This window comes from Uranotaenia lowii, chromosome 2 (assembly GCF_029784155.1).
Source record: "Uranotaenia lowii strain MFRU-FL chromosome 2, ASM2978415v1, whole genome shotgun sequence".
NCBI classification, from domain to species: domain Eukaryota; kingdom Metazoa; phylum Arthropoda; class Insecta; order Diptera; family Culicidae; genus Uranotaenia; species Uranotaenia lowii.
The window spans coordinates 227,658,387-227,684,336 of NC_073692.1; the positions used below are offsets into that span (position 1 = coordinate 227,658,387).

The 25,950-nt window shown below is 40.7% G+C and overlaps 2 protein-coding genes across 2 annotated transcripts; both read right to left on the reverse strand.

Annotated features, from left to right (window-relative positions):
- Window positions 1–18,596: 18,596 nt before the first annotated feature.
- On the reverse strand, window positions 18,597–20,984 carry LOC129742375 (uncharacterized). The gene has a single exon (XM_055734275.1). It carries the CDS (start codon window positions 20,982–20,984, stop codon window positions 18,597–18,599), a length of 2,388 nt encoding a protein of 795 aa, XP_055590250.1.
- Window positions 20,985–21,131: 147 nt separating this feature from the next.
- Window positions 21,132–23,951, reverse strand: LOC129742376 (uncharacterized). Its single transcript, XM_055734276.1, has one exon. It carries the CDS (start codon window positions 23,949–23,951, stop codon window positions 21,132–21,134), a length of 2,820 nt encoding a protein of 939 aa, XP_055590251.1.
- Between the last annotated feature and the right edge of the window lie 1,999 nt (window positions 23,952–25,950).

Genomic DNA, 25,950 nt, shown 5'->3' on the forward strand with positions numbered 1-25,950 from the left:
TCAACCTTTCACTCTTGACTCTTTAATTTCTTGAAGCCTTCAGCTTTTAAACCTTTGACTCATAACACTTTACTTTAACTTTTAATACTTCAACCTTTGACTCATGCAACTTGACCTTGATCTTCTTTCTTTTGAGCCTTAGACTTATGACCCTTGACTTTCAACTTCTTACTCTTCAACCTTGACTTTTTACTTCTAATACTCCAACCTTTGACTCGTGACTGTTGACTTCCAACATCTCGCGTCTTATGGTTTTTTTTCATCAGCGATGCTTTTTTTGGAGATGCATTTTGAAGCTTTGGAATTATTAAGTGAAACATTCTTATCCATGCAGTTTCGATAGGATCAGTTACAGCCTTTTCTTCTCAACAATACCACCTTTCATCAATTTAAAAAATTTATTTTTCTTTAATAATCTCTCAATTTGTTGTTTTATTTGGTTGGTCATACTTAATTATGCTGTTTTTTTTTTTTAATCAAATTGGGTCATGCCTATCCATGCCGTCTTTTTAGAAAATCTAATGGGGTCATGCCTATCCATGCCATCTTTTTAAAAAAAAAATTGAGTCATGCCTTTCCATGCCGTCTTTTTATAAATTAAATTGGGTCATGCCTATCCATGCCGTCTTTTAACCAGTTCAGATTGGGTCATGCATATTCATGCCGTCTTTTAATAAATTCAGATTGGGTCATGCCTATCCATGCCGTCTTTTTAGGAAATCAAATTGGGTCAAGCCTATCCATGCCATCTTTATTTTTAAATCAAATTGGGTCATGCCTATCCATGCCGTCTTTTTTAAAAATTGGGTCATGCCTTTCCATGCCGTCTTTTTATAAATTAAATTGGGTCATGCCTATCCATGCCGACTTTTAACAAATTCAGATTGGGCCATGCCTATCCATGCCGTCTTTTATCTTTATCAAATTGGATCATTATTATCCATTAAATCTTTAATAACTTTGACATCTATTTCATTTTTAATAATTTATTCTTTATTGCATTATTTGGTGGGTCATGCCTAACCATGCCGTCTTTTAGTAGATCAAATAGGGTCATGCCTATCCATGCCGTCTTTTAACAAGTTCATATTGGGTCATGCTTATCCATGCCGTCTTTTTAGGAAATCAGATTGGGTCATGCCTATCCATGCTATCTTTATTTTTAAATCAAATTGGGTCATGCCTATCCATGCCGTCTTTTAATAAGTTCAGATTAGGTCATGCCTATCAATGTCGTCTTTTGAGAATTTAACATTAAGTTCAGTTATATCAATATTTACTCAATTTCGTTTGAAAGTGGGCCATGCTTCGTCATGCCGTCTTTAATGAGTTCAATTGGGTCATGCTTATCCATGCCATCTTTTCTGAAATTCATTTGCCTATCCATCATGCCATCCTGGATCATGTTTCATCATGTATTGTTCGATAGGTCATACTTATGCATGACATTTGTAGTACGTTTCGGAAACGTTGTTCCCCATTTCTCTAATTTTCCTGTTTACTTTTTTTTATACGTTTTCTTTACTGTAGTTAGTCTTGAATTTGACGCTAGCATTTTTTTTAAATTTTAAAAATAATTTGGATCAGAATAAATATGTACCTTTCAGTAACCAATCATTATAATAATACACGTGAAATACTTTATAACACTACAGATAACACCGAGAGCTGAAGGTATACTGCAAATCTTCTCGCACCAAAAACCGTTTGACTGAATAACTGAAACAAAAAACAACTGAACAAAAAAACTGAAATGATACTCCTTGTTGCAACATCAGAATTAATATTTTCCAGTACTCGGTTTTCTCCAAGTTGACTCTTTAACCCTTAAGGTCCCAACCTTTCTAACTGAACGGGCTTAGGAGTGAGTGATCTTTAAACCCATTTTTAAATAATGGACATAAAAAAAAAGTCTGGAATGATGAGTCTTCTAGTCTAAAAATAACTTTGAAGCAAACAACTCTGACGGTCTAGGTCGCAATTTATGTAACAGTATTAACTTTAATCTTCAATCGATCACTCGTCTGTACTACCTTAGCAAGTTACTCCTCGTAGTATCAGCAAGTATTTTTTTTTTTTCGAACAACACTGGGTAAATAGTCTTCACCCCATACATGCAGGAGTTTAAAAATTGGAATCATAACCCAATAATTTGATAAATTGTCTTGTAAATTGCAACCCTTTGATATCAGAATCTCAGCAATGAATTCACTTACCTCAAATTTACGTTAATGAAAGCCTTGATCCTCAAATTTATCCACTATCTGGTAACTTATCACTATCATTAAATTCATATTTACAGAAAGACACAGTTCAATCAAATCTCTGGAGCTCAACTTAGTGATGAGAACATCAAACAATTGTTCAAATATTGAAAAGCTGTACAAATTTATTCGAATGCTTTCCATATCGGACATCGCGTTTCGACGACACTTATTCACTTCATACAAGCAATTTACGCTACTTTTAGCACAAAAACCCCTCACAACACTTTAATTTTATAACATTGATTGTTGCACCGCAAATATTGTTCGGATTTCGTGTAAAAATTGATTTTTTTTGTTTGTTTTTCCGGTTGGTAAAAGGTAAACAAGATGAACACCTTCGTATTTTTGGTTTTGCTGTCAAACGCACACGCTACCCGAAGAGTCATCCACTAAAGCACAAACAAACCTAGAGAGCGCGGATTAATGAACTTACTTGAAGTCAATTTATGTGTGAAAAAATTGCTTGCCAGTTCATGAACATCAAATTCATCTTGGTGTTCTTAATCGGATCAGTTGCCAAGTTTTTTTCTGCAAATTAGCGGCATTGGCGCTACAATACACCGACTTCGCATGTTCCACTGTGGAAGGACACGAAAATTCGCCATCGAACACCAATTCAACTTCCCTCCCTGCACTTCGGAACGGCCAATGACCAAAAAAAAAACTGGAGACTCCGACCGTATAACGCAAAAAAATCACAATAAAGCCCCTATGACCGTCCAAATCTCAGAATACCATTTCGAAAACAAAATCAGTTATACCCCGCTTAAACAGATCGATGACACATTCTCGTTCCTTGTATGCAAATTCAGCAAAACCACTTATCTACGTCATCCCATCAGCCGTAGCACAAATTTACATACCATAATAGTTGCTTTATACATCCCTGGTTACGGAGCAGCTGCGCCATTGTGGTGACTGTCGCGAATCCTTCGGTCCAACACATTGGGAGGCCACCGAGTGAAACAACCTTCGTCCGTAAAGTTAGTTACAAGAATGATCAATCAGGACTACATCCCCAGCTCGAATCCAACGAGTTCATCCGTCACGTAAATCACTACTACTAGTATGTGTAGCCTTTTCGATATTGACATCGATATCATTCCGGGTCGATGTGCTCGTGTAATCGTGTCATAGTGATGGAACAACTTTTTACTTTTGTTCATTCATTTATTTAAGAATGATAAAGATGAATTTCTTTTAATTCTTTTTAATGCACGCTAAGTTTAAATACTCTTAAAATATTACACAGCCACACAGTTGAATTTAGTACAAACATACCCAATTTGAGCTATAATTTATTTTTATTTTTTTTCCAGTATTAATTTTTTAATTGATAACCACAACTGTATCCACCACATTAAGGAATATGTGAGGTTTTTCAAGATCAATCCGAAAATGTCAATAGAGGAAGTGATAAAAAAATTCCTGACCTGATCTTCTAGATTTTTTTTATAAACGGGCCTGACTTCATTTCTACAAGGTAGAAAGCTGATCTGCGATAAAATAAACAAAAAACGGTGGTCAAATCGAGCGCAAAATATTCGGACTGCTAGAGGGGAGATATTTCGAAAAATTTCGTTTTGGACAGAAAAAAAGAACCTGGCGATCATCTGGCAGGTCTTTAGCCAGAAATTTTTCGTTAAAAAGCTTTGCTTGAATATTCCGGAGATGAATAAGGAGAAAAATTGAACAATTTAATGACAAGTGTTTGAGGAGGTTAGCGATCTATGTAAACTGAAAATAGCTCAGTGTTTCATAACGTTTTGACACGATGAACGGCTAAATATAGAGAGGAGACTGTTTCCAAATGCGACTGTTTTCCCTGCAAAGCCCTCCAATAGGTCTCATGAATACTTTGTTAAGTTGGATCTGAAATGGTGTCATTTCGCAAAAACTGTGGTGGAGTGATAAAAAGTCAAATATGTTGTTTTGTGCCGAAGGAGAATAATTGACTTAATTTGTTATAACTTCGACCAAATTTAAAACTTTGAGTTATTTTGGAATTCAAGCTTCAGAAAACAGAAAACGTAACTTCTTCTTTGGACGCTATCTCAAAAACTACTTGTCAAAACATCACAAAAATTTGCACATATAAACATAATATTACCATAAAGCTTCACTGAGAATCTGATCCATTTAGCATCCATGCATTCAAAAGTTATTCACAAAACAAAGTTTGCAATTTTTTTTTCGAAAACATTCTTTATTTGTCATTTTGAGGAGAAATATTTTTGAGCAACGTTTTCGGGTTAATGGGATACATTCTATCAAGGATATAATTGATTGAGTGAAATTCTGCAACCATTTATATTTGAAGGAATTCAAACATTGTGAACGCTCAATGCGTGAGTGAGTGAGTCCTTCCCTAATTTGACTATGATGTTAACATGCTTCCAACCTTTCTTTGCGCTGTTTTCCTTTCTTTGTTTTCAAAACAAACCATCCCAATCGAGATTTATATCTCCAAATTATGATGATTGAAAATCATTTATCATGCTGCATCAATAAATCCCGGGCACAACACCCCAACAAAGGGATTCCTCAACTCTTCGTTTATCCACGACTTTTCTCGCGCGATCAATCGGAATTTACAAATTCCTGGATCCTCCACGCTGGCTGGCTGGATCGGATCGGATTGGATTGAAAGGAATTCCTTCGATCTGTTTGGGCACTCTTATCAACATCCCGACACCTTGGTTCATTTTTTTTTTGGTTTTGCTCGCTTTCTAGGGTTGAAGATCCGCATCGTTCGTGCCAGACATGACGGCCTCAATGATGATGGCCAAGGAATTTGATCTCCAAACAAAGTAATACCTACAGTTCGGTCACTTTTTGAACGAGATCCCGCGGCTGATCAAGATCAACCATCGCATTGGTCCAATCGATGATGAGGGTATCGAAAATCACGCCGCCTCTCGGGTGGTTTTGTTTGACCATCATCATCATTCAGCCATTGGAAGGCTCATGAATCGGTGGGAATCGCCCGTGGTGGCCACCAGAGGTTGTCCATTTATGGGAGCTCAAAGGGGGCGGCCTCAACTGTCCGGTGATGATTATGTTGATAGGTCCCGATCTAACAAATTCAACTTCCAACAGCTCAAAAGAGCTCCGAATAGATCCGTCCGTTTCGTCCGATCGATTGATAGCAATACGATGAGAGCCAATTGAATGGTCGAGAAGAGGTTTTTTTTTGGAAACGATCCGTTTTGTTCGGCACAAATAATTGAATGACTTGTTGAAATCGAAGCTCCAAGTTCCAAACGAGCATTCTGCCTCTCTAACGAACAATTTGGGCAGCTTTGTTGCCGGACAATGTCGGTGATCGCTGAAAAATTTTAACCGATTAAATGTATCTGCCGCTGATCGACGGATCAACGAAATTTCGGCTGGATGCTAATGTAATAATGGAGATGAAAAAAGAGAAAAAAAAACACATTGATGGTCAGTTCGTGGGTAGTCTTCGACGTCGAAGAGTTTCATTGTTGATTGGATTAAATATATTCGAATCCGTCATCGACAACACCCTCAATGCATCTGGGAATGTGAACTGTTGCGTTGTGATGTACAAGATGTTTGCTAGATGATTAATGTAGTTAGAGACTTCATTTGTCTACTGGAACACTCGCTTGTTGTAGTACGAACATAATTTTTAGCTGTTAGGATAAAATTCAATATAAACAAAATAAGATTTTTTTGTTCCGTATTAATAGGTGTTCATAGCACTTAATAGTATTACTTGGTCATTTAAGTCGAATACCCAAGTAACAATTTAGGTTTTATATTGAACTGCATGCCAACTATAAATTAAAACTAGAAAACCGCGTTCAGATATGTAAGAATCTATAAAACTCCAATACAACGGTTAGTAGCACAAAAAGGCCCTACTGCAGTAGGTTCTGTAGAGCAAATTATAAAACCTTGACAAGCCAAATCAACTTTAAAAGTTCTGTATGAATTTTGCTTAGAAATCCTATTTATTATATTATTTTCGTCTAGAAAAAATTTTGCTCCGGCATTTGGTTCTTAATAATAATTTTTAAAACAAATGAATCTCATTCAAATAAAATATAAAATCGAATGCACAAAGCTGAAATTTGTTTGTCATCATTCTGTTAGGGAATTCAACATGTTTTTATCAATCAGAATTTTCGATTCCAACCATTAATCAACATGCGCTTTCAAGTTTACAACAAATATTTATGAGAAAATTCTAAAAAAATAATGGGCCTGCTGTAAATTGCTTCTTAAAGCAATTAAAATGCAATAAAATAGATATCAAAATTATGAATTTTTTAACTTGAACTATTTGTGCTCGTTCAAGATTTTTTTTAATACTCTTTCTTCCATAAGGATGATTGAACTCTCATAAAGCATGAATAAGATGAGGAATACTTTTTAAAATAATAAACAGTCGTTAGTAAATTCATCATTATTGGCCATGAAAATGGCGATATTATAATTTTTTTTAATAGTTGTTATTGGACACTTTGTTACCAATTCGGTAACATTGTTTTGTTTTGCTTAAATTTTATTTTTATATTTATTAATGGGTTGGAGTTAGAGTAAGATATTGTAAATAGATAGGTTAAAAAGTAAACGACGAATTCAAATTTGAACACGTGGTGGTCATCGAAAAGTAGGCGAAACCGAAAACGCAAGGACCACAACCACGCGTTCTGGAAGAACGCAAATCAGCGAGGGAGCATCAAGAGGTTTTTTGGTGAGTCGAGGCGAGTCACCAAGGCTCTTGGTTCCCGGCGGCGAAAGTGAACGGACGCATCCAGCAAGCGCTCCGCAAAGTGTGTGGACGAACATCCAAAGCGGTCCGAACGACAAACCGTGCAGTGTGTGGTTCAGTGATTTTGTGTGCCAGCCGCCAGCGCGATTGAGCCGCGATCAGTCTTGTGTGCGTGTTCGCACTCCGCGTGGCTCAATCATTTTTCCGTCCGCATCTCATCCAAGCCCGAGATGTGCGCCAAACAAGCGCGACAAGCCAGCTGCGCGAACGAGATCAACGACGACCAGCCTTGTGTGCGTGACCATGCATTACGCTTGCGTTGGTCAGTCTGGTTTGCCCGTCCCGAACGAGTCGAGAGAGACAGAACCGCATCATCCAGCCGGTAGTGCGTGGTACCGCATTATCGCGCCTATCTCATCCCGACGATCGATCCAGCTGAAGACCGAGGTACGCCTAGTCAAAAGCGTGCCGTGCCAAACCGAGGAGAGAGACCGAACTAGCCGTGAGTTCGGTGCGTGGTGCCGCGCCGCTCCTCCCGTTCCATCCAGGCGTCGCCCGACGCCAAGACGATCGACCGAGTGGGCCGACTGCCCCGTTGCCTTCCCGATCCCCGTGTGCTTTCTTTGCGCGTGTTAACCGAATTCGCCAAACACCAGCTTTTTAAAAAGTAACTTTTGTGTTAGGAATCAGGAACAAAAGAGGCCTTGAGCGCCCAAACCCTTTAGTCACCGTGGCTTTAGACCAGGGACTGGGTGTTGCTGGGCAGCCCCTTCTGGGTTGACCCGTTCCTGGGGAAAAAGCAAAGTTTCAACTTAAAAAACGATTTTGATATCTATAAATGGTCAATCAAACTTATTCACTTTTACAAAACTTTTTTGTCTTATAAAAGTGTTTTGAGTTGTAAAAGGTAGCTTGAACGGAAATCTTTAAACCAACAAAGCAATGTAGCAATCTATAAATTTTTTCTACAAAACCGCTTCAGGCTTGATGAGTTTTTTAAAGTAATTTAAAAGAATCTTATAAATACGAAAACTCTAGAGACCCCCTTGAAAATATATTGATAAGAACAGTACAAGCACCTTATGAAACCTTTGTAATTCAAAGGATGTTGGCGGCAGATGATAAAAATAATTGAACACATTTTGTCGAATTATGCAAAGATTTTTTTTATTCCCTTATCACTTTATCACACTGTTCTAATATTCTTGAGAGACAATTAAATATATTCATGGATTCACTGTTTTATTATCGGTAAACTTCAGTTATTACGGACCAAAACAAATGTTGAAATGATTATTACTAAGCTGACAATCAGGAATTCCACTGAGATGTACACTTCCAGCAAATAATTAAAACTGTGCAGCAAGCCAATTATTTTTTCTGACGCTTGACAAAGTCAATTTCATCCGTTGTTGCTCCTTTCATATGCAAAAAACATTTATTTCTCTTTTTGCCACCGAAATACATATTATTGTTTACATTTTGGTTGATTCTGCATAATTTTCTTTTATAATCCCTTTAGTTGGCCAGATGCATATTATAAGCATTATTTGGCCTATAGCGGGATTTGTTTCATATAACCGGTTTAAAGAGGCCTCCATTAGTTATTGAGTAACATTTATAAAACCAAAGCTTCTTGTCAAGACCGTATAAGGACACGAATACTACGAAATAATTTAAAAAATGCTTTTATAAATCAAAACAAGTTTGTAACTAGGTATTGTCGTGAATTTTTTTTTCAATCCGATACACTATTCAACTAACGTAAAACCTAACCGTTCGCTAAAAGATTCGTTAATAGACTGACTCTCAATGTGAAGTCCTCTTTATTTCGTTCATGAAGTTCGATAAGTTCATTTCTCTCTCTCTTTTTTTCCATACATGCCAGCCAGTTCATCTATTTCGGGCGAAAAGCAGAGAATTCTCTCTTTTCATTTTCACATTGTTCTTCACTAAACTAACTAACTAACTGATCTGTCGGATTTGTTTAGAAATCGAACTACTATCAGATGGCTCGGGACATGAGGAAGCTAGCACCGCTAATAATCATTCCAGCGCCACCATTGGTGTTCTACAAGGTATTCCCACTAGCGTTAGTGTGCTGATTTTTTTTTAAATCTTAGCATTGGACCAAGTAATAACACACTAACTCTTCATCAGACCCTCTGCGTAAATCTTGGACAGTCCTCTCGTTAGGCTAACGTATAACTCCGATCTATGAATCAAAACAAATGAGTTCATATGCAATACGTAATACTAGATTCCACTGTCGATAACGGTGATCTGCTAGTAGTATATGTGGTAAAACATTAAGAAAATTTGAAAGTTCAATTTTCATCTTTTGATTGTTGAAACCAGCTCTGTTGATTCCTGACCCTTGACTTTCTACTCTCAGGTTTCTCCTTTTAACTTATGGTTTTGGCTCTCGACTCCTGACTTCAAATACTTAGTTTAAGATTCACTCATGATTCCTGCGTTTCGAATTCTTAAATCAAGACTTTTGTCTCTTAGTTCGTATTTTCCTCCAAAATTCACTCAAAGCTTCCAATTTATTTATTTTATTTTTTGACGATTGATTTTTCTTTTAATTCTTGACCCATGTTTATTGACTTTCCACTCTTGGTGCTCGACCTTCTTCTTCCGACTCATGATCGACTACTCATTCTTTTCGGCTGTTAACCTTTGACTTCAGACTCATGGCTCCCTTCTCCGACGTTATTACCATTTCTTCCCAACCATTACCTCTCTTTTCTTTTAATTCTTGATCCATATCTATTGACTTTCTGATCTTGGTTTTTGACTCTCTACTCACGTTTCTGACTCTCGACTCCCGACCTTTCACTTTTGACTCATGGTTCTGACTCTCAAATCCTTGACTATTGAATCGCAACTGAACTCCCTTATGTGTTCATACTTCTTTCTGTCTGTTCACTCCAGATTTTTGACTTATGATAACTATTTTTATTCCATTGATTCTCAACGTCTAACTCTCGACTCCTGCCTGATGAAATCCGGCTCTCCACTCTTGACCATTTCAACCTGGTTATATATTCTTGACTCCGTTTCCTGGCTGCTGACTTTCTACTCCTGGCCAACAATTAGTTGATCTTCAACACGCACGTCCCATTTTACAACTTTCTACAATCTTTAATGAGTTGACCAACAGAAAGTGAATCTTTCAATGCCATAATTCCTTTCTGAGTCTATTAAGTTTGATGCATCTTACAGTCTATGCCACGTGTTCATTCATGTCCCTCCTTATTGAGGCCTCCCAGTACTTGTAAACAAATTAATGAAATATGGCAAGTATAAACGAAGATACAAAATGTAATCATATTATATGGAGGCATGTTACCGCCACTTATCAATCTTTCACAAATTATTCGTCAGCCTCAATTGCATTCAATTCAATTGATTCAGCTCTATTATTCTTAAGCTTGGCAAAACATACACAGCTCGGGTGTTCGTAAGCATCTGTCAGCGTGGCGTGGGTTTCAATCAACAAGCGTCTCTTTTCGGGTTCACAGGAACTGGTTCGCTATTTCTTTCAGGCAAGCGTCACCTCCGGGTCGCCATTCCTTTTTTCACACAAGCTTCACCTCAGGTCCTCCAAACGAGCCGGAACCGTGTCGCTTTTCATTTTTTTTTGTTTTACACGAGCGCCACTTCAGGTTCTGCGAAGTAACCGGGACCGGGTAGCTATACCTACTTTTTTCTTTCACATGCGTCACCTCAAGTTCTTCGGATAAACCAGAAACGAGTCGCTATTCTTTTTTTTTTTTTGTAAACAGGCGTCACCTCAGGTTCTCCGGATTAACCGGAACCGGGTCGCTATTATTTTTTTTCTCCAAACAAGCGTCACCTTAGGTTCTCCGCAGTAACCGGAACCGGGTCGCTGCTTTCTTTTTTTTTTAATTGCACACAAGCGTCACCTCAGGTTCTCCGCAGTAACCAGAGCCGGGTCGCTACCTTTTTTTTCACACAAGCGTCACCTTAAGTTCTCCAGATTACCCGGATCCAGGTCGCTAATCTTTTTTCCCGCAAGCGCCTATGAAGTGTTTAAAAATGGTTCTTACCGACTGTCGCCATTGTCGTGAATTTTCTTTTTCAAGCGATACACTATTCAACTAACGTGAAACCTAACCGTTCGCTAAAAGATTCGTTAATAGACTGATTCTCAATGTGAAGACCTCTTTATTTCGTTCATGAAGTTCGATAAGTTCATTTCTCTCTCTCTCTTTTTCCATACATGCCAGCCAGTTCATCTATTTCGGGCGAAAAGCAGAGAATTCTCTCTTTTCATTTTCACATTGTTCTTCACAAAACTAACTTATGCAACATACACTGATGAAATATTCATATAATTTTATCGCATTGATTTATATTATTTGAGTACCTGCCTCACTTGTTTTACTATTATTATTTTATACCATCAATCTCTACAGGTATTTCAGGACTTTTTCAAATGTTCTATGATTTCAGATATAAAAATGTTTTGTAGCATGCACCAAGTGCCAAATAAAAAAGCAATCATAGAAGTTTATTGCTGTTTCAAAACTTGGCTTTATAGGACGCTTTTAGCTGTCCTGGAGAATAGGTTTCCAATAAATACATTAACGGTATTATACATTACTTATAAAACATCTTATAAAAATTATAAAACTTTTTCTATTTTTGTGTGTTACTTGGGATAAGTATGTTGAACTTTTAAGTCATCCTTCAAAATACTTTCTGACCTCCATATGAGCTCGTAAAATAGGATGAACCGCATGAAATAGTTTCCGAGCTCTTTTCGTTGAAGTTCTATCATCTCCATCTCTTAAGATGGTCGATTTGCTTAAGATGGTGTATTTTGTGGACAAGAACTAAATTTAATAAAAGATTAAAAAATAGCTAGGATTTATATCAAAAAGCAGGATTTTTAAACAGCTGTTTTTCTTCAATTTAATTGAAAAACTACAAATCAGAGAAATTATAGAAAAATCTCTCGAACATGGCACTGTGTCGGTCTATGGGAGATCAGGCGAACAAAACTTTGACTTTTTTTACTAGTTTTTTTTTTAAGTAGACATCATCACATAGATATGAATAAACTTTAAATCAGAGCTAAACATGTTGGGATTCAAAAAAAAAAAATGATTTTTCCCAGTTAACTACACTTGTCCTAGTTTTAGATCAATTTTTTCCTGTTGGGGAGGGGGTCCATTGCGACCTTTAAGTTGATCTATTGTGGTATTAAAGGTGATACGGTCAAAATTTGGTCAAGGGAAAACACGTGTAAATCGGTGAAATCGTTTATTTAAAAAATCAAACTAAATTTCTTTTCCAATTTTAATTAGTATCAAATTCAGGAAAAATATTCAGCTAGGCTTCCGCTTTTCCAAATCCGAATTGCCGGGCCTTACGCGTAACCCCTGCCATCAGATTTTGTACAGCCACCTTGTCCACCTTCTTCGCCGCAGAAAGCCAGCTTGCCTTGAACTGCTGCTCGTTCTTAGCAGTTTTTTTGGTCTTCTTTAGGTTCCGCATGACAATAGCCCAGTATTTCTCACTTGGGCGGAGCTCTGGCGTGTTGGGAGGGTTCTTGTCCTTGGGAACCACCTGCACGTTGTTCGCGGCGTACCACTCCATGGCCTTTTTACCGTAATGGTAAGATGCCAAATTCGGCCAAAACAGTACGGAACAACCGTGTTTCTTCAGGAGAGCACTCTTTCACGTAAATTTCTTGGTTGAAAGTCCCGGAAGCTATGAAAGTGCTGCTTTTTTAGCCACAGGTACAGATGGCTTGCCAAACCAGATATTTCTTCGAGAACTTTGTCAGTTTCATGTGCTTGAAAATATCTGCTACCTTTCCCCTTCCTTTTGCCGTATAAAACTCCTGTCCCGGAAGCTGCTTGTAGTCGGCTTTGACGTAGGTTTCGTCGTCCATTACCACGCAGTCAAACTTCGTCAGCAACGTCATGTACAGCCTCCGGGATCGCGCTTTGGCCGTCGTATTTTGTTTATCATCACGATATGGAGTCACTACCTTTTGTAAGTAGATAGTCCGGCTAGTTTTTTGTCTCGATGCACGGTTGTAGATGATACACCCAGCTTATTTGCGGCATCTCGGAGAGAGAGGTTAGGGTTTCGCTTGAAACTACCGGCAACTCTCTTTGTCGTCTCAGCGGCTTCCGGTTTTCGATTTCCCCCTGATCCAGACTTCCTGGCTGTCGACAAACGTTCCCCAAACACTTTAATTACATTTGTAACGGTTGATTTGGCAACTTTTAGCGATTTTGCCAGCTTTGGGTGCGAGTTGCTTGGATTTTCGCGATGCGCGAGCAAAATTTTGATACGCTGCTCTTCTTCCTTGGACGGCATTTTGAAAACTGAAGAGTGAGTTCCAAAATCAAAATAGGAGCAACATTCTACACACACACACACTCACACACACACCTTCAAAATGAGGGTTGTTCAGGTTTTTAAATGCAAAATTGAAAAAAATAGGTTAAAAACACTATATATTGAACACCATCTTTGGGATTCCCGCATTTGTGGCTTATAAGAAATAACGAAAGGTTTTTCTGATAAAATTTTGATAGTGTAGCTTAAACTTGTTTCTCAGCTTCGAATCGATATAATTTTTTTCGCGCAAATTTGTTTTGAAATTATCATTTAAGCAGCTTTTTATTCAAAATTACCTTTGTCCCAATGATTGAACACAATGATTCAAATATTGAACAGGCAATGTTTTAATTATTGAACACGTAAACATTGAATATCACTTAAGCTTGCCAGATTGCCCGGTTTTATCCGGGTTTGCCCGGATATTTGATGCAAAATTTCGAGAAAGTCCGGTCCGGCCCGGTTGCCCGGATATCGTGAAAAAAGTCCGGATATTGCCCGGATTTTTTAACAATTTTCACAAAGAAACCCAAAAAAATCAAAGTTTTTGAGTACGTTTCAGCAAAATCGATTATCGGTATGGAAATTTTCAAATGTTGTTTCAAACAATTTCGCTGATTTACTTTTATAAACCTTTAAATATTTAAGTGTTCCAAAAAGTTGTTGGAAGTCTGCAATTACATTAATAAAATATTAATTTCGATTTTTTTTGCATTTTTTCTTTGCTTTTATATATAATAACCCCTAAATTTTGCCCGGTTTTTGCCCGGTTTTTGGATTTGAAAAATTGAAATCCATGCCCGGATTTTGCCAGGTTTTTTTGAAAAAATGCCCGGAATTGCTAGGCCCGGATGGTAGGGAAAAAAATTCTGGCAACCTTAATATCACTGCATATATTTAGGGGTATTTCAGTCGATAGTATGCCTTGCAGGGGCGATTCTGGTTGAGCTAGCATCCAAGAAACAGTTTGTTTATAATTCCAAACACCAACCGATGTTTGTTCAATAACTGGTAAATGCATTTCTTTTAGAAACGAGTCCTGCAAGATTGAACGTTCAATAATTGAAACATTGGCGTTTTCTGTGATCCAATGATTGAACATTTTGATTCGTTAAATTTTAAGAAAATAGGGATAATGAAGGCTGCCACTCTTCCAGAAATCATTTAAAAAGACTTAGTTAAAAACACTCATATTATTATCTAAGGCGTTTACTTGGCTTTAATCCAATTTTTCGCCCAATCAAAAAAGGCTATTTTTTTCATACAGTCGAAAAACCAAGCCAAAATTTGAACACATTTTCTAATTTCGGGGATTGTGGCTTTAAGAGTCCGAAATTCTTGATAAAAATTTAACAGAGGTAGAAAATGCTTCAACAGGTGCACAACGAATTTTAATTCATTTTTCTACTGTATATTATTGTTTTAATTGGTGAGTGTTTTACTAGTGTTCAATATCAGGTACCTGTTCAATAACTAGTGCTTCTACCCTACTTCAAGTTGATATTTACCTAATTTGGATCATACCACCCTCTAATCGTCAAACACATCCTTTCTTCCTGCATCCAATACCTTTCTCTAATGCCGTATTTGTTAGATAGATACAGGTAAGATAGAGTTTAACTGTACTTTATTCATATGGGTTTAACTTATTAACTTTTTTTTAGTTGACGTAATGTTTCGGGTTACTTTTCTTCACCCATAATCAATGTCCCCCAGAGTAACCCGAAACGTTACGTTTTTTTTTTTAAATTGTTTCACTGACCGAAAAAAGTTGATAAGTAAAAATCGAATAAAAAGTTCCGGTGATAATCTTTTATTCTGTCCTTTATTTCCGCACCACTGAAGCAGTCGAAATAACTAACAGCTTTACCATTAGTTTTTGCACTTCTTCAAAGGAAGTCGTCAGAGGACGAATTGGCTATATCCAGTTTCTTCTTCTTCGTTATAGTTTTTTTTTTGGCAAGAGAATTGAACTCTATTTATAAAACCATTTTTCATATATCCAGTCAATTTGGAACATCCCCATTAGAAAGTTTTGCATTCCATTGTCTAAAATTTAGCACTTTTAGCTTGAAGGAAAAAGCGATTAACATTTGAGATAGTTTTCAATTATGCAACCGGACGAAAGTGTTACAAAACTTTAACAGCAATGTTCTTGAAACATGCCAAATATTTCGCAAGACGTGCTCAAAACTGATAGAAATCTTGTTTTTTTTTTCTCAGTTTGGTTTTGACAGTTCTCTTTGGTGTGTTTAGAGACATCTGGTGGCCCAGCCAAAAACTGGTTCAAAATGATCGTAGAAAATTTTAAACAAGCTTCGTGGGCTAGCTTGTACGTCTGTTCTCTGTGCTTTAAATGCTGAATCAAACATACGCATACCAGCTTAGGGGAGGAGCGGGCTATATGCGCCTATTAAGAAGAAAACTGCTTTTATCAAATATCACATCGAATATGTGTACAAAAACTATATACACGTGTGTAGGCATCTGTTTTCTATATAATGGAGTAATTTTTATGTTAAAATTTTCTTCTGTTTCCAAGAAAACGATTTTATTGTAAGTGTTGTCTAAAATACCGAACCTCAAACCGTGCGGGCTAAATGCGCCTATTTATGTTTTGAACAAAATTTCTGTTTTTTGGGCAATTTTTTCGTATAATTTCATTGAAACTGCTAGAAAGTAATCATTTCCGTACGACAAAGCTGAAGTTTTATAAAAATCTTTGTATATTATAATTTTATGGAATAAAACAAAAGTTAGGGTTGCCATACTATGGAGGCAGTTCATTCATGAGAAAAACTTTATCAAATCTGTTTTTAGATCTTCAATTCTCTCTTAAGTTGTTATTCAGAGCTAAGATTTGAAGGTTCAGTGATAAAAACCATTTATTTATTCTATTTAACCTGTTATTTTAGGATGGAGGCATTTTACAAACATGATGGGGGCATACAAAAACACTTTATTATTCCACTTGTAATCATTATTAAACGTCCACAAATGCTGAAATATGTTTAATTTCTTAAGTTCATTTGAGTAAGATACAAAAACCATCCTAGTTTTTGTTATAAACTTCTTTACGTATAATTTTTAAAAGTCGAAATATTACATCAAAATGTATCAAAACCTTGTATGATTTTTTAAATTTTTTTGAGTTTGTAAATTCATAAAATTCTTTCTTGCCTTATGTTCTAAGCGTATCACCCTCAAAATGCATTGATCAGATAAGCTGTCTAGTCAGCCATTTCATCAAACAGTCGTAGGGTCATTTAACCCGATAGGCCCATTTAGGAAACCTTTCCCCTACTTGATATTCGACATTCCAATCAATGCGATAAATCTTCATGGAAGTATCGTTCCAATTTAAGTATATGTTTAGCCGAATCCAGGACGAATCTATTGGTAATTAATAATTTTACCTTTTTCATTCAAATGTTCAGTTTGATGCCCTCAATAAGAAAAGGAAAAAAGTTATCGATCAGATTGTTTAATATATGTTCATATCTATGTGTTAAGATGTACTTCACTCCACGAACCTAAACGGCATCGAGTGCATCCCTAGAAATGTTGAAAGGAAATTAATCTTCGCTAACCTTGATGCTCAGACCCTGCGAGATACATTGAACAAAAACTGTCATTAAATGGTTGACTCGTTACAAATGATCCCATTTGGGCCCCATGCTGTTACTATCACTGTTCACCTAATGTTCAAAGATTTCTCCTACATACAAGGGGTTTCCTGTACATCAACCAAAATCATTTGTACGGAACCATGTGGGGTGTTAATGTGTGATGAATTAACAACTCCAGCAGTGGGTTGGATCGATTGAACAGCACAGAGAAAAGAAGGAAGAAGTGTTCAATAAAATTTACTGTTGAGGATTCAGGGGGTAGCTTACCGGGTTCAAATTGATCGGAGGCTTTACCATTTGCTGCTTCCGTGGCACAGCAATGAACAGCAACAGCAGCGGGTACACCTCGGGAGAGTCAATCAATTAGCGCTATTGACTCGGTTTGTTGCGCGCTTCTCCACTGGCTAACAGGTTGGGCGGAAGGTTTTTGTGTGCACTTAATCAGTCCACAATTCGTCGCACAGCACAGTATCCGTCGTTCCGGTTTTCGGATGTGAATTAGAACGCACTAATAGACGACCGATTTACAAATAAAACACCACTTTATTACTTCTACAAACTCGACCGACAAAACAAACAATCAAAGTACGGACTAGATGTTGCCGCCACGAGATTTATTTTCTACTGGTTTATGCTGACTTGTTGTTGTTGCATCAGCTGGTTGGTGAGTTACCGTTTCAAAACAGTTCATCCGGTAACTCACTGCTATGCTATTTCTTATACTAGGATGGTTCATTTTTTACATTTTACAATAAATAGAAAATAATTATAGAAATTTTACACATAACAATTAATTAATTTAAGGTTGCAAATATTGTTACTTTTCGTTTCGGTATTAGGTTTGGTAACAAACATTCCGGCCACCTTGAAATGGCACGGACATTTCAACATAAATTTCGGTGACATTGGGGAGCCTTCATCTGTTTCCTTTATCTTCGGCTGCGTGGACCAACGAGACGCATCATGGCACCAGGGGAGCAGGAGGAGCGATTGGTACTGGGCGGTACGGACACCATCTGGAGCTTTGCTTTCTGGAACAAAGAGGAACCCAGTAGACCAACAAACATAAAATAAAATGATTGGAACCGCAATCACCTGGTGCTAATGGTTTTCATACAGGAGCTAACTTAGAGTGTAGCTCTACTCATATAAGCTGCGACCACCGACTACTGCTATCAATAAGCCAGTGCTAGGAATCCGATGGGAGGAGATGTCCACCACACGAAGCCGGAAATGATGAAGTGCGACCACACTTGGAGCGTTGATTTCTGCGGAGCAAGAAGGAACCCAGTAGCCCAACAAACAAAATAAGGGGGTATTGGAATTGCAATCACCTGATTTTCAAAATTGATATACAGGAGCTAACTTAGAGTGTAGCTCTACTCATTCAGGCTGCAATCTGCGACTACTGGATCTGGGAGGTCCGCAATATACAGGCGGAGACGACGACAAGTGGTTCTGGGAAGCAAAAGGGAACCAAGTAGACCAACAAACAACCTTTAAAAATATTGGAACCGCAATCACCTGATCCATGAAATTTCGTACAGGAGCTGTCTTAGAGTGCAGCTCTACTCATTGGTTGTTTTCAGGAACTGCGGTGACCGGTTCTCCAACGGGCTGCTCATCAGCTGGATTGGGTTCGGGTTGTTCTGGTACGGGTAACAGAGCAAGTTTGTTGACACACCTGGAAACGACATCTCGCTTCGCAGTGCGTAAGGTGACCACTCGTACGACGCCGTCTTTCCCAGGATGAACGGCTGTGATGATCCCTAGTGGCCATTGGGCTGGCGGAAGCAGATCGTCTTGGATGATCACCATTTGGTTGGGCTGGATTACAGTTGATGGTCTACGGTGCTTGGTGGCTCGGGCTTGAAGCTGCTGCAGATATTCTGGGTACCATCTACGCCAGATTCGTTGGAACCGTTTCTGCGTGAGCTTCCAATGCGACAGTTGATTGTCCGGAACAGTTGCGACGTCTTCTTCGGGTGGAGATCGCAGGCTTTCACCGACAAGGAAATGTCCAGGTGTCAGGGCTTCTAACTCGTCGGATTCGGTTGGCATCGGAATCAAGGGTCTGGAGTTCAGACACATCTCCACCTCGGCTAGTAACGTCGTCATGTCTTCGTAGGAAATGTTGGAGTGGCCTATTTCTCTCAATAGATGGTGCTTCGCTGATTTCACTGCTGCTTCCCATAGACCTCCGAAATGGGGCGATCGAGGTGGTATGAAATGCCACGCAACTCCAGATTCTGCACACCAATCCAGGATGTTCTTGCGTCCTCCGTGTTCGGTTTTCAGCATCTGGTAAATTCTGTGCAACTCGTTGTTTGCACCTCGGAACGCAGTGCCATTGTCGCTGTGGATCTCGTGGGGAAAGTTTCGGCGGGCAGAAAATCGGCGAAGAGCAGCGATGAAGGCCGGCGTGGAGAGATCAGACACCAACTCGATGTGAACGGCACGTGTGGTAAAGCAAACGAAGATGCAAACGTATGCCTTCGTTGGGCCTCGGTTACGGACGAGAGACTTGATGTAAACTGGTCCGCAATAGTCCACACCAGAAACGGCAAACGGTCTTCGGGGCGCAACACGGGACGTAGGCAAATCTGCGATACTTTGCTGGATCATCTTTGGTCTGCATCGGAAACATTTGTGGCACTCATGGAATGTGCGGCGCACTAGATTGCGTCCACCAATGATCCAGTACTTTTGACGGATCGTGGCGAGCATTAGTTGTGGGCCGGCGTGAAGTAAATTCCCATGATAATACTTCGCCAACAGTTTTGAAAGTGGGTGTTTCGCGAGCAGAACAATTTGATGCTTCGTAGCTTCTGGAACGATTGCATTGGCCAGAACTCCTCTAATCCGAATGACTCCATCCGAATCCAGTTTTGTGCGAATGTACTTCAACTGCGATGAAGATGGAAGGCGGCCGGTCGATGCTAGGGTGGCTAACTCCTCAGGAAAACTCTGTTTCTGGGCAAGACGACAAAGTGTCAAATCTGCTTCATGCAGATCGGCGGTGGTAAGCGCTTGGAATGGGTCCATTTTCGTCTTCCGTGCAGCAGCTTTCAACAAGCGGAAGTATCGCATGCAGTGAGCGATGGAGCGCCTAAGTTTTTGGTAACTGGAGTACATTCCAAAGATACGATCTGCAAACTCGTCATCCTTCACGACAGCTGGAAGCGCAGCAACTGGAACTCTCATCTCACTCGTCGAACTGGTTTGGCAGGCTGACAACTCGGTTCGTGGCCACTGCGAAGGCGGTAACTGGAGCCATGGAGAACCAGTCCACCAAAGCGGATGATTGACGAGCTCAGGCGGACTTATTCCACGGGACAGAACATCGGCTGGATTCGATTCTCCGCGAACATGCATCCACAAATCTACATCGGTCGAATTCTGGATCTTAGACACTCGGTTGGCCACAAATGTCTTCCAGCGATTGGGCGGTGATTGTAGCCACTGAAGAACCGTCGAGGAATCAGTCCAGAAGAACATTTCGGCAGGCAACTTGAGAGCACGGTTAACCTTCTCCGATAGGCTGACAGACAGAACGGCTCCACAAAGTTCCAAACGGGCAATGCTATGGTGGCTCTTCAGCGGGGCGACCTTCGACTTCGATGTCAGCAATACGACACGGACGACTCCATCACATTCCGACCGAATGTAGCAGCAGCTGCCGTAGGCCTTCTCCGACGCGTCCGAAAAGAAATGCAACTGAAAGGATGTGGCATTGGCGGAAGACACGTATCGAGGAACTTGGATCGTGGCGATGGTATCCAGCGTGCTATGGAACTCCTTCCAATCGGCCTGGTACGACGCTGGTAGTGGGCGATCCCACTCGAAAGATTCTCCGTTCTCTGTTCGAAGTCCCCACAAACGCTGCATGAACAGTTTGGCGACGGTTATAATCGGTCCAACCAAACCAAGTGGATCGAAAATCTGGGCGATGTACGACATAATCTTGCGCTTTGTGAGTACTGGAGCTGGCAGGGGCAATTGGACTCGAAATCGTAGTACGTCAGACCTTGTTTCCCAAACAAGTCCGAGCGTAGAGACAGCCTGATCGTCCTGCAGGCTGTGGATTTCGGATACGGCTAAATCTTCTCAAGGAATACCACGAAGCGCTTCAGGAACATTGGATGCCCATTTCTTGAGTGGTAAACCGGCAGAAGCAGCTAGAGCGGATGCTTCTCGGCGGAGTTGAACAGCGGATTCGACATCTTCGGCACCAGTCAAACAATCGTCAACGTAGAAGTCGTTCTTAAAAGCTGGGGCGGCAACAGGAAAACGACTGATTTCATCCTCAGCGAGGCGTTGTAAAGCGCGGGTGGCCAAAAATGGTGCTGAAGCGAAACCGTACGTAACAGTCTGCAGCTCAAATGTTGCGAGAGGCTCTTCGGGACCTTGGCGCCAGAGAATTCGTTGGTACGTACAGTCGTCCAGGTGCAGTTGTATTTGGCGATACATCTTTTCAATGTCGGCTACGAGTGCGATTGGGTGGGTTCGGAAGCGCATAATGATCGACAGTAGATCGTCCTGGATAGTAGGTCCCACCAACTGCATATCGTTGATGGAGTAGCCGGTTGATGTCTTGCACGAAGCGTCAAAAACAACACGGACCTTGGTGCTCGTGCTTGACTCCTTGAAGACTGGATGATGTGGTAGATAGCAGTGGGGGACAGAGTCGTCTACTGGATCAGTCAACTTGATCATGTGGCCCAAACGTTCGTAGTCGGCCATGAAACAAACGTAGGCTTCTCGAGTGGCAGGATCTCGCTTAAGTCTCCTCTCTAGACTTTGGAAGCGGCGCTCGGCGATGGATCTTGATTCACCAACACGTACCAGGGGGTCACTAGTGAGTGGCAATCTAACTACGAAACGACCGGACGAATCGCGAGTGGTGGTAGCACTGAACACTTCTTCACACTTTATTTCTTCAGCTGACAGAGCTTGGGACGGCAACAGAGATTCGAGTTCCCAGAACCTTTCGATGGATTGTTCTAGGTCTCGATCGATGGTCGTAAGATGGCATAACCGGGGTGTTACGGAGGAATTTATCGGAGCCGATCCGGATACAGCCCATCCAAAAACAGTCTCCACTAAAGTCGGCATCTCATTGCCGAGGGAAATCTTGCTGCCGCCGTGAAGTTCATGGTACACTTCTCCGCCAACGATGAGGTCAATGTCCGCAGGAATGAAAAAATGTGGATCAGCCAGGTCAACGTCGGGAATTTTCCAAGCAGCAACATCAATTCTCACTGTCGGTAGGCAAACTGTTGGCCTTTTGAGGATAAGGAAATCTAGCTTCGTGGCGTACTTTGTTACGGTTGAGCGAATCTTCGCTGTTAACTGGCGCTTGATCTGCTTGGATGATTCACCAATCCCTGAAACAGCAATGTCAACGGTAGAACGGCGGAGATCGAGAGTGTTGGCCAACTTCTTCGTCATGAAGCTGCACATGCTAGCGGAATCAAGCAGCGCCCGCGCCGGAATTTCCTTCCCCGTACTGTCAACCACCAAAAGCATCACCGTTTCTAACAAAACTGTACTGTTCGTTGCCTGAACAGTCATACAAACTTGTTGGCTCGAAGTAGATGGTTGCGGATCTGAATCTGGAGGAGCGGTGCTACGTTGTGGAGCTGGGAGTGGTGGATTCGACAAAAGCGAAGTTGGTTTCGGAACCGAATTGAAGTTGGTGGTCTTGATCGCATCATGGAGGAGAGAATGATGCTTTCCATTGCAGAAACGACAAGTGTGTCTGGAGGAACAGGATCGTGATAAATGGCCGGAATTGAAACAATTCCAACACAAACGATGGGATGTGACAACTTGCCGTCGGTTGTAGGGAGAGAAACTTGCGAATTTCCTACAGCGAAATAGATGGTGTCGTTCCGAACAAACTACACACACGGGTAAATCGGGTTTTGGATCAGACGCAACAGGATTGGCCACTAATCGGAACGCCTTCTTCGGTTGGGATCCCGTCATCCTCGCTGGAATAGTTTGCAGGTTGCGCTGTTCTTCTGAGACGATGGTCTTCAGCATCATCGCTCGAGAATACAGGAAATCGATCAACTCTTGGTAAGTGATGTCTCTCAGGTCGCTTGTTTTTTCCTCCCAGGCTCGAAGTGTCGTAGGATCCAGCTTGTAGCACAGTAGGTTCACTAGCGGAGTATCCCAGTAACCTACCGGCTCACCCAGTTTAGCCATGGCCTTCACATGGCGGTCAAAATCATCAGTCAACGTATGAAGATCCTTTGAAGACTCTTTCCTTAAAGGCTGGATGTCGTACATTGCCCTGAAGAGCTGTCGTTTCAGGTACCGCTGGTTATCATACCGCTTCATCAACGCGTCCCAAGTTATAAGATAGTTGTCAGCCTCAACGTTCACGGACTCGAAAGGTTTCTTGGCTTCGCCTTCCAAACTCTGAAGCAGGTACTGCAGCTTTGCAACCGCTGGAACATCTGGGTTCGAGTGCACCATGGACTTGAACGTGTCTCGGAACGACAACCATCGCGAAAAATCACCATCGAACCTCGGCAAATCTATTTTGGGCAGGCGTAGGTGAAACATAGCTGTGCTGGTTGGTGCGGTCGGCTCTGCTGATGTAGAACTGCTCAACCTTTCCGGGATATTGTTCAACAGGAATGCTTTCACCTCACAAAACCTTTCCTCGATGGTCGATCTCTCAGCCAAACGCATTTCAAGCCGGTCTGGCCCATCCCACTTCTCGATGACGGTTTGCGCCTTTTGAAACTGGTCGTAGATCCGATCAACTAAATCTTGTCGAACTTGAAGGCGCCCTGTGTCTCGATCAACGTTGAATTCCTTTGTAAACCTCTCAACATCCGACAGGTTTGTCAAAATAGCCTTGCGACGAATAATGGCATCCTCCACCCTTTCGTCGGATTTGGTTTTTGGCATGATGAAATACACAGACACTTGCTACCACCACTGTACGATAACGAAAACACAGCACAAAAAACGCAAACGAAATCCTTCCCGAACCGATGTACTGGTTTTTAACACGACGGCGGAAGTGTAAACCAATCGTACGATTAAATCCTTCCCGTCGCGGATTTACACTTCTACACGACGAAGAATGATACAAATCGTACGATTCAATCCTTCCCGTCGCGGTGTATCAATCTTTGATTCGAAACGGAACCGAGAATTGTGTGTTAAAATCGACGAAAAAATCCTTCCCGACGCGACACACAATTCTTTCGCGAAGACTGCCACCCACTCACACCCAATCGCATATAATATTAATCAATATTGCCAATATATAAGCCTCAGGTGCATAAGGACTGAATTTGCCAGAAGAATTCCAAGTCCAAAACTTTTTCGCCAAAAATCAATCAAATCCACTTTCCCAATTTTTGCTGACCGGTGTAAAACATCCACATAGCAGCAGGTCAAAATTAGCAGCTGTTGGTGGCTTTGTGCTGTTGGCTTGGCTTCACTTTGCGCTTTCTTGGCTCGAAAAACAATGTACAGCAGTACAAAAGGCAAGCAAAATGGCCCAACTTGATGCAGCCAGCGCGTCGAGTAAAGAAAATGGTGTACTCACCGCTACCTTCCGTGTGGGGAATTCCTCCGATCCGGCTCGAAGGACCAATGTTGAGGATTCAGGGGGTAGCTTACCGGGTTCAAATTGATCGGAGGCTTTACCATTTGCTGCTTCCGTGGCACAGCAATGAACAGCAACAGCAGCGGGTACACCTCGGGAGAGTCAATCAATTAGCGCTATTGACTCGGTTTGTTGCGCGCTTCTCCACTGGCTAACAGGTTGGGCGGAAGGTTTTTGTGTGCACTTAATCAGTCCACAATTCGTCGCACAGCACAGTATCCGTCGTTCCGGTTTTCGGATGTGAATTAGAACGCACTAATAGACGACCGATTTACAAATAAAACACCACTTTATTACTTCTACAAACTCGACCGACAAAACAAACAATCAAAGTACGGACTAGATGTTGCCGCCACGAGATTTATTTTCTACTGGTTTATGCTGACTTGTTGTTGTTGCATCAGCTGGTTGGTGAGTTACCGTTTCAAAACAGTTCATCCGGTAACTCACTGCTATGCTATTTCTTATACTAGGATGGTTCATTTTTTACATTTTACAATAAATAGAAAATAATTATAGAAATTTTACACATAACAATTAATTAATTTAAGGTTGCAAATATTGTTACTTTTCGTTTCGGTATTAGGTTTGGTAACAAACATTTACAAAACCTGAATCCTCATAGAAAAATATTTTAAAAAATTCTTCAAAAACTACATGGCTTAAACTTTGGAAAGGAATGTTTCTTCAAACAAGTTTGTTCTGCTGAACATCGGAATGACCAGTGATTTCTGAACAACTTTTTAGATCCTATGAGCTTGCGGTTTGATTGTTGATTAGTCACTACCGATGAACCAGAAATTCTTTCCCGATTTATCCAAGGAACAAGGAATCTGTGATCGGTGACTACTCGGGCTCAGACTAAGGGCAATGTGTGTCCGTCGTCGCCGGCAGGGGGCGTTATTGGATAAAAAAAGCGACATGAATTCTCAGCACGTCGCCCAACAGCAAGAGCTCACATCAAAGCTCTCACCAGCCATGGGACAGGCCCATATTCCTCGAGGCTTGGGCCAATATGATCCTCTGAAAATCGAGGTGACAGTGCATTTCCAGAAATACCGATTGGCCGCGCGACTGTCTCCGGACGCCTTCCAGCCCATCTTGAGGGGCCAAGCACAGCGACAACGCGGAACCGTTTATCATATTATTTTTAATAATCTCGTATTTATATTTATTAAAAAGGAGACAAGAAGGGAGGAATCCTCACCGGGAGACTCTACCCGAGAGACAAGTGACTTACTTCGGCTGGTAATGCGACCTACTGATGATGGGGCCTGACTTTGGCCCTCA

Coding starts and splice junctions, on each gene's coding strand:
- LOC129742375 (XM_055734275.1), bottom strand. CDS start 20,984: ATGTCGTACATCGCCCAGATTTTCGATCCACTTGGTTTGGTTGGACCG.
- LOC129742376 (XM_055734276.1), bottom strand. CDS start 23,951: ATGCCAAAAACCAAATCCGACGAAAGGGTGGAGGATGCCATTATTCGT.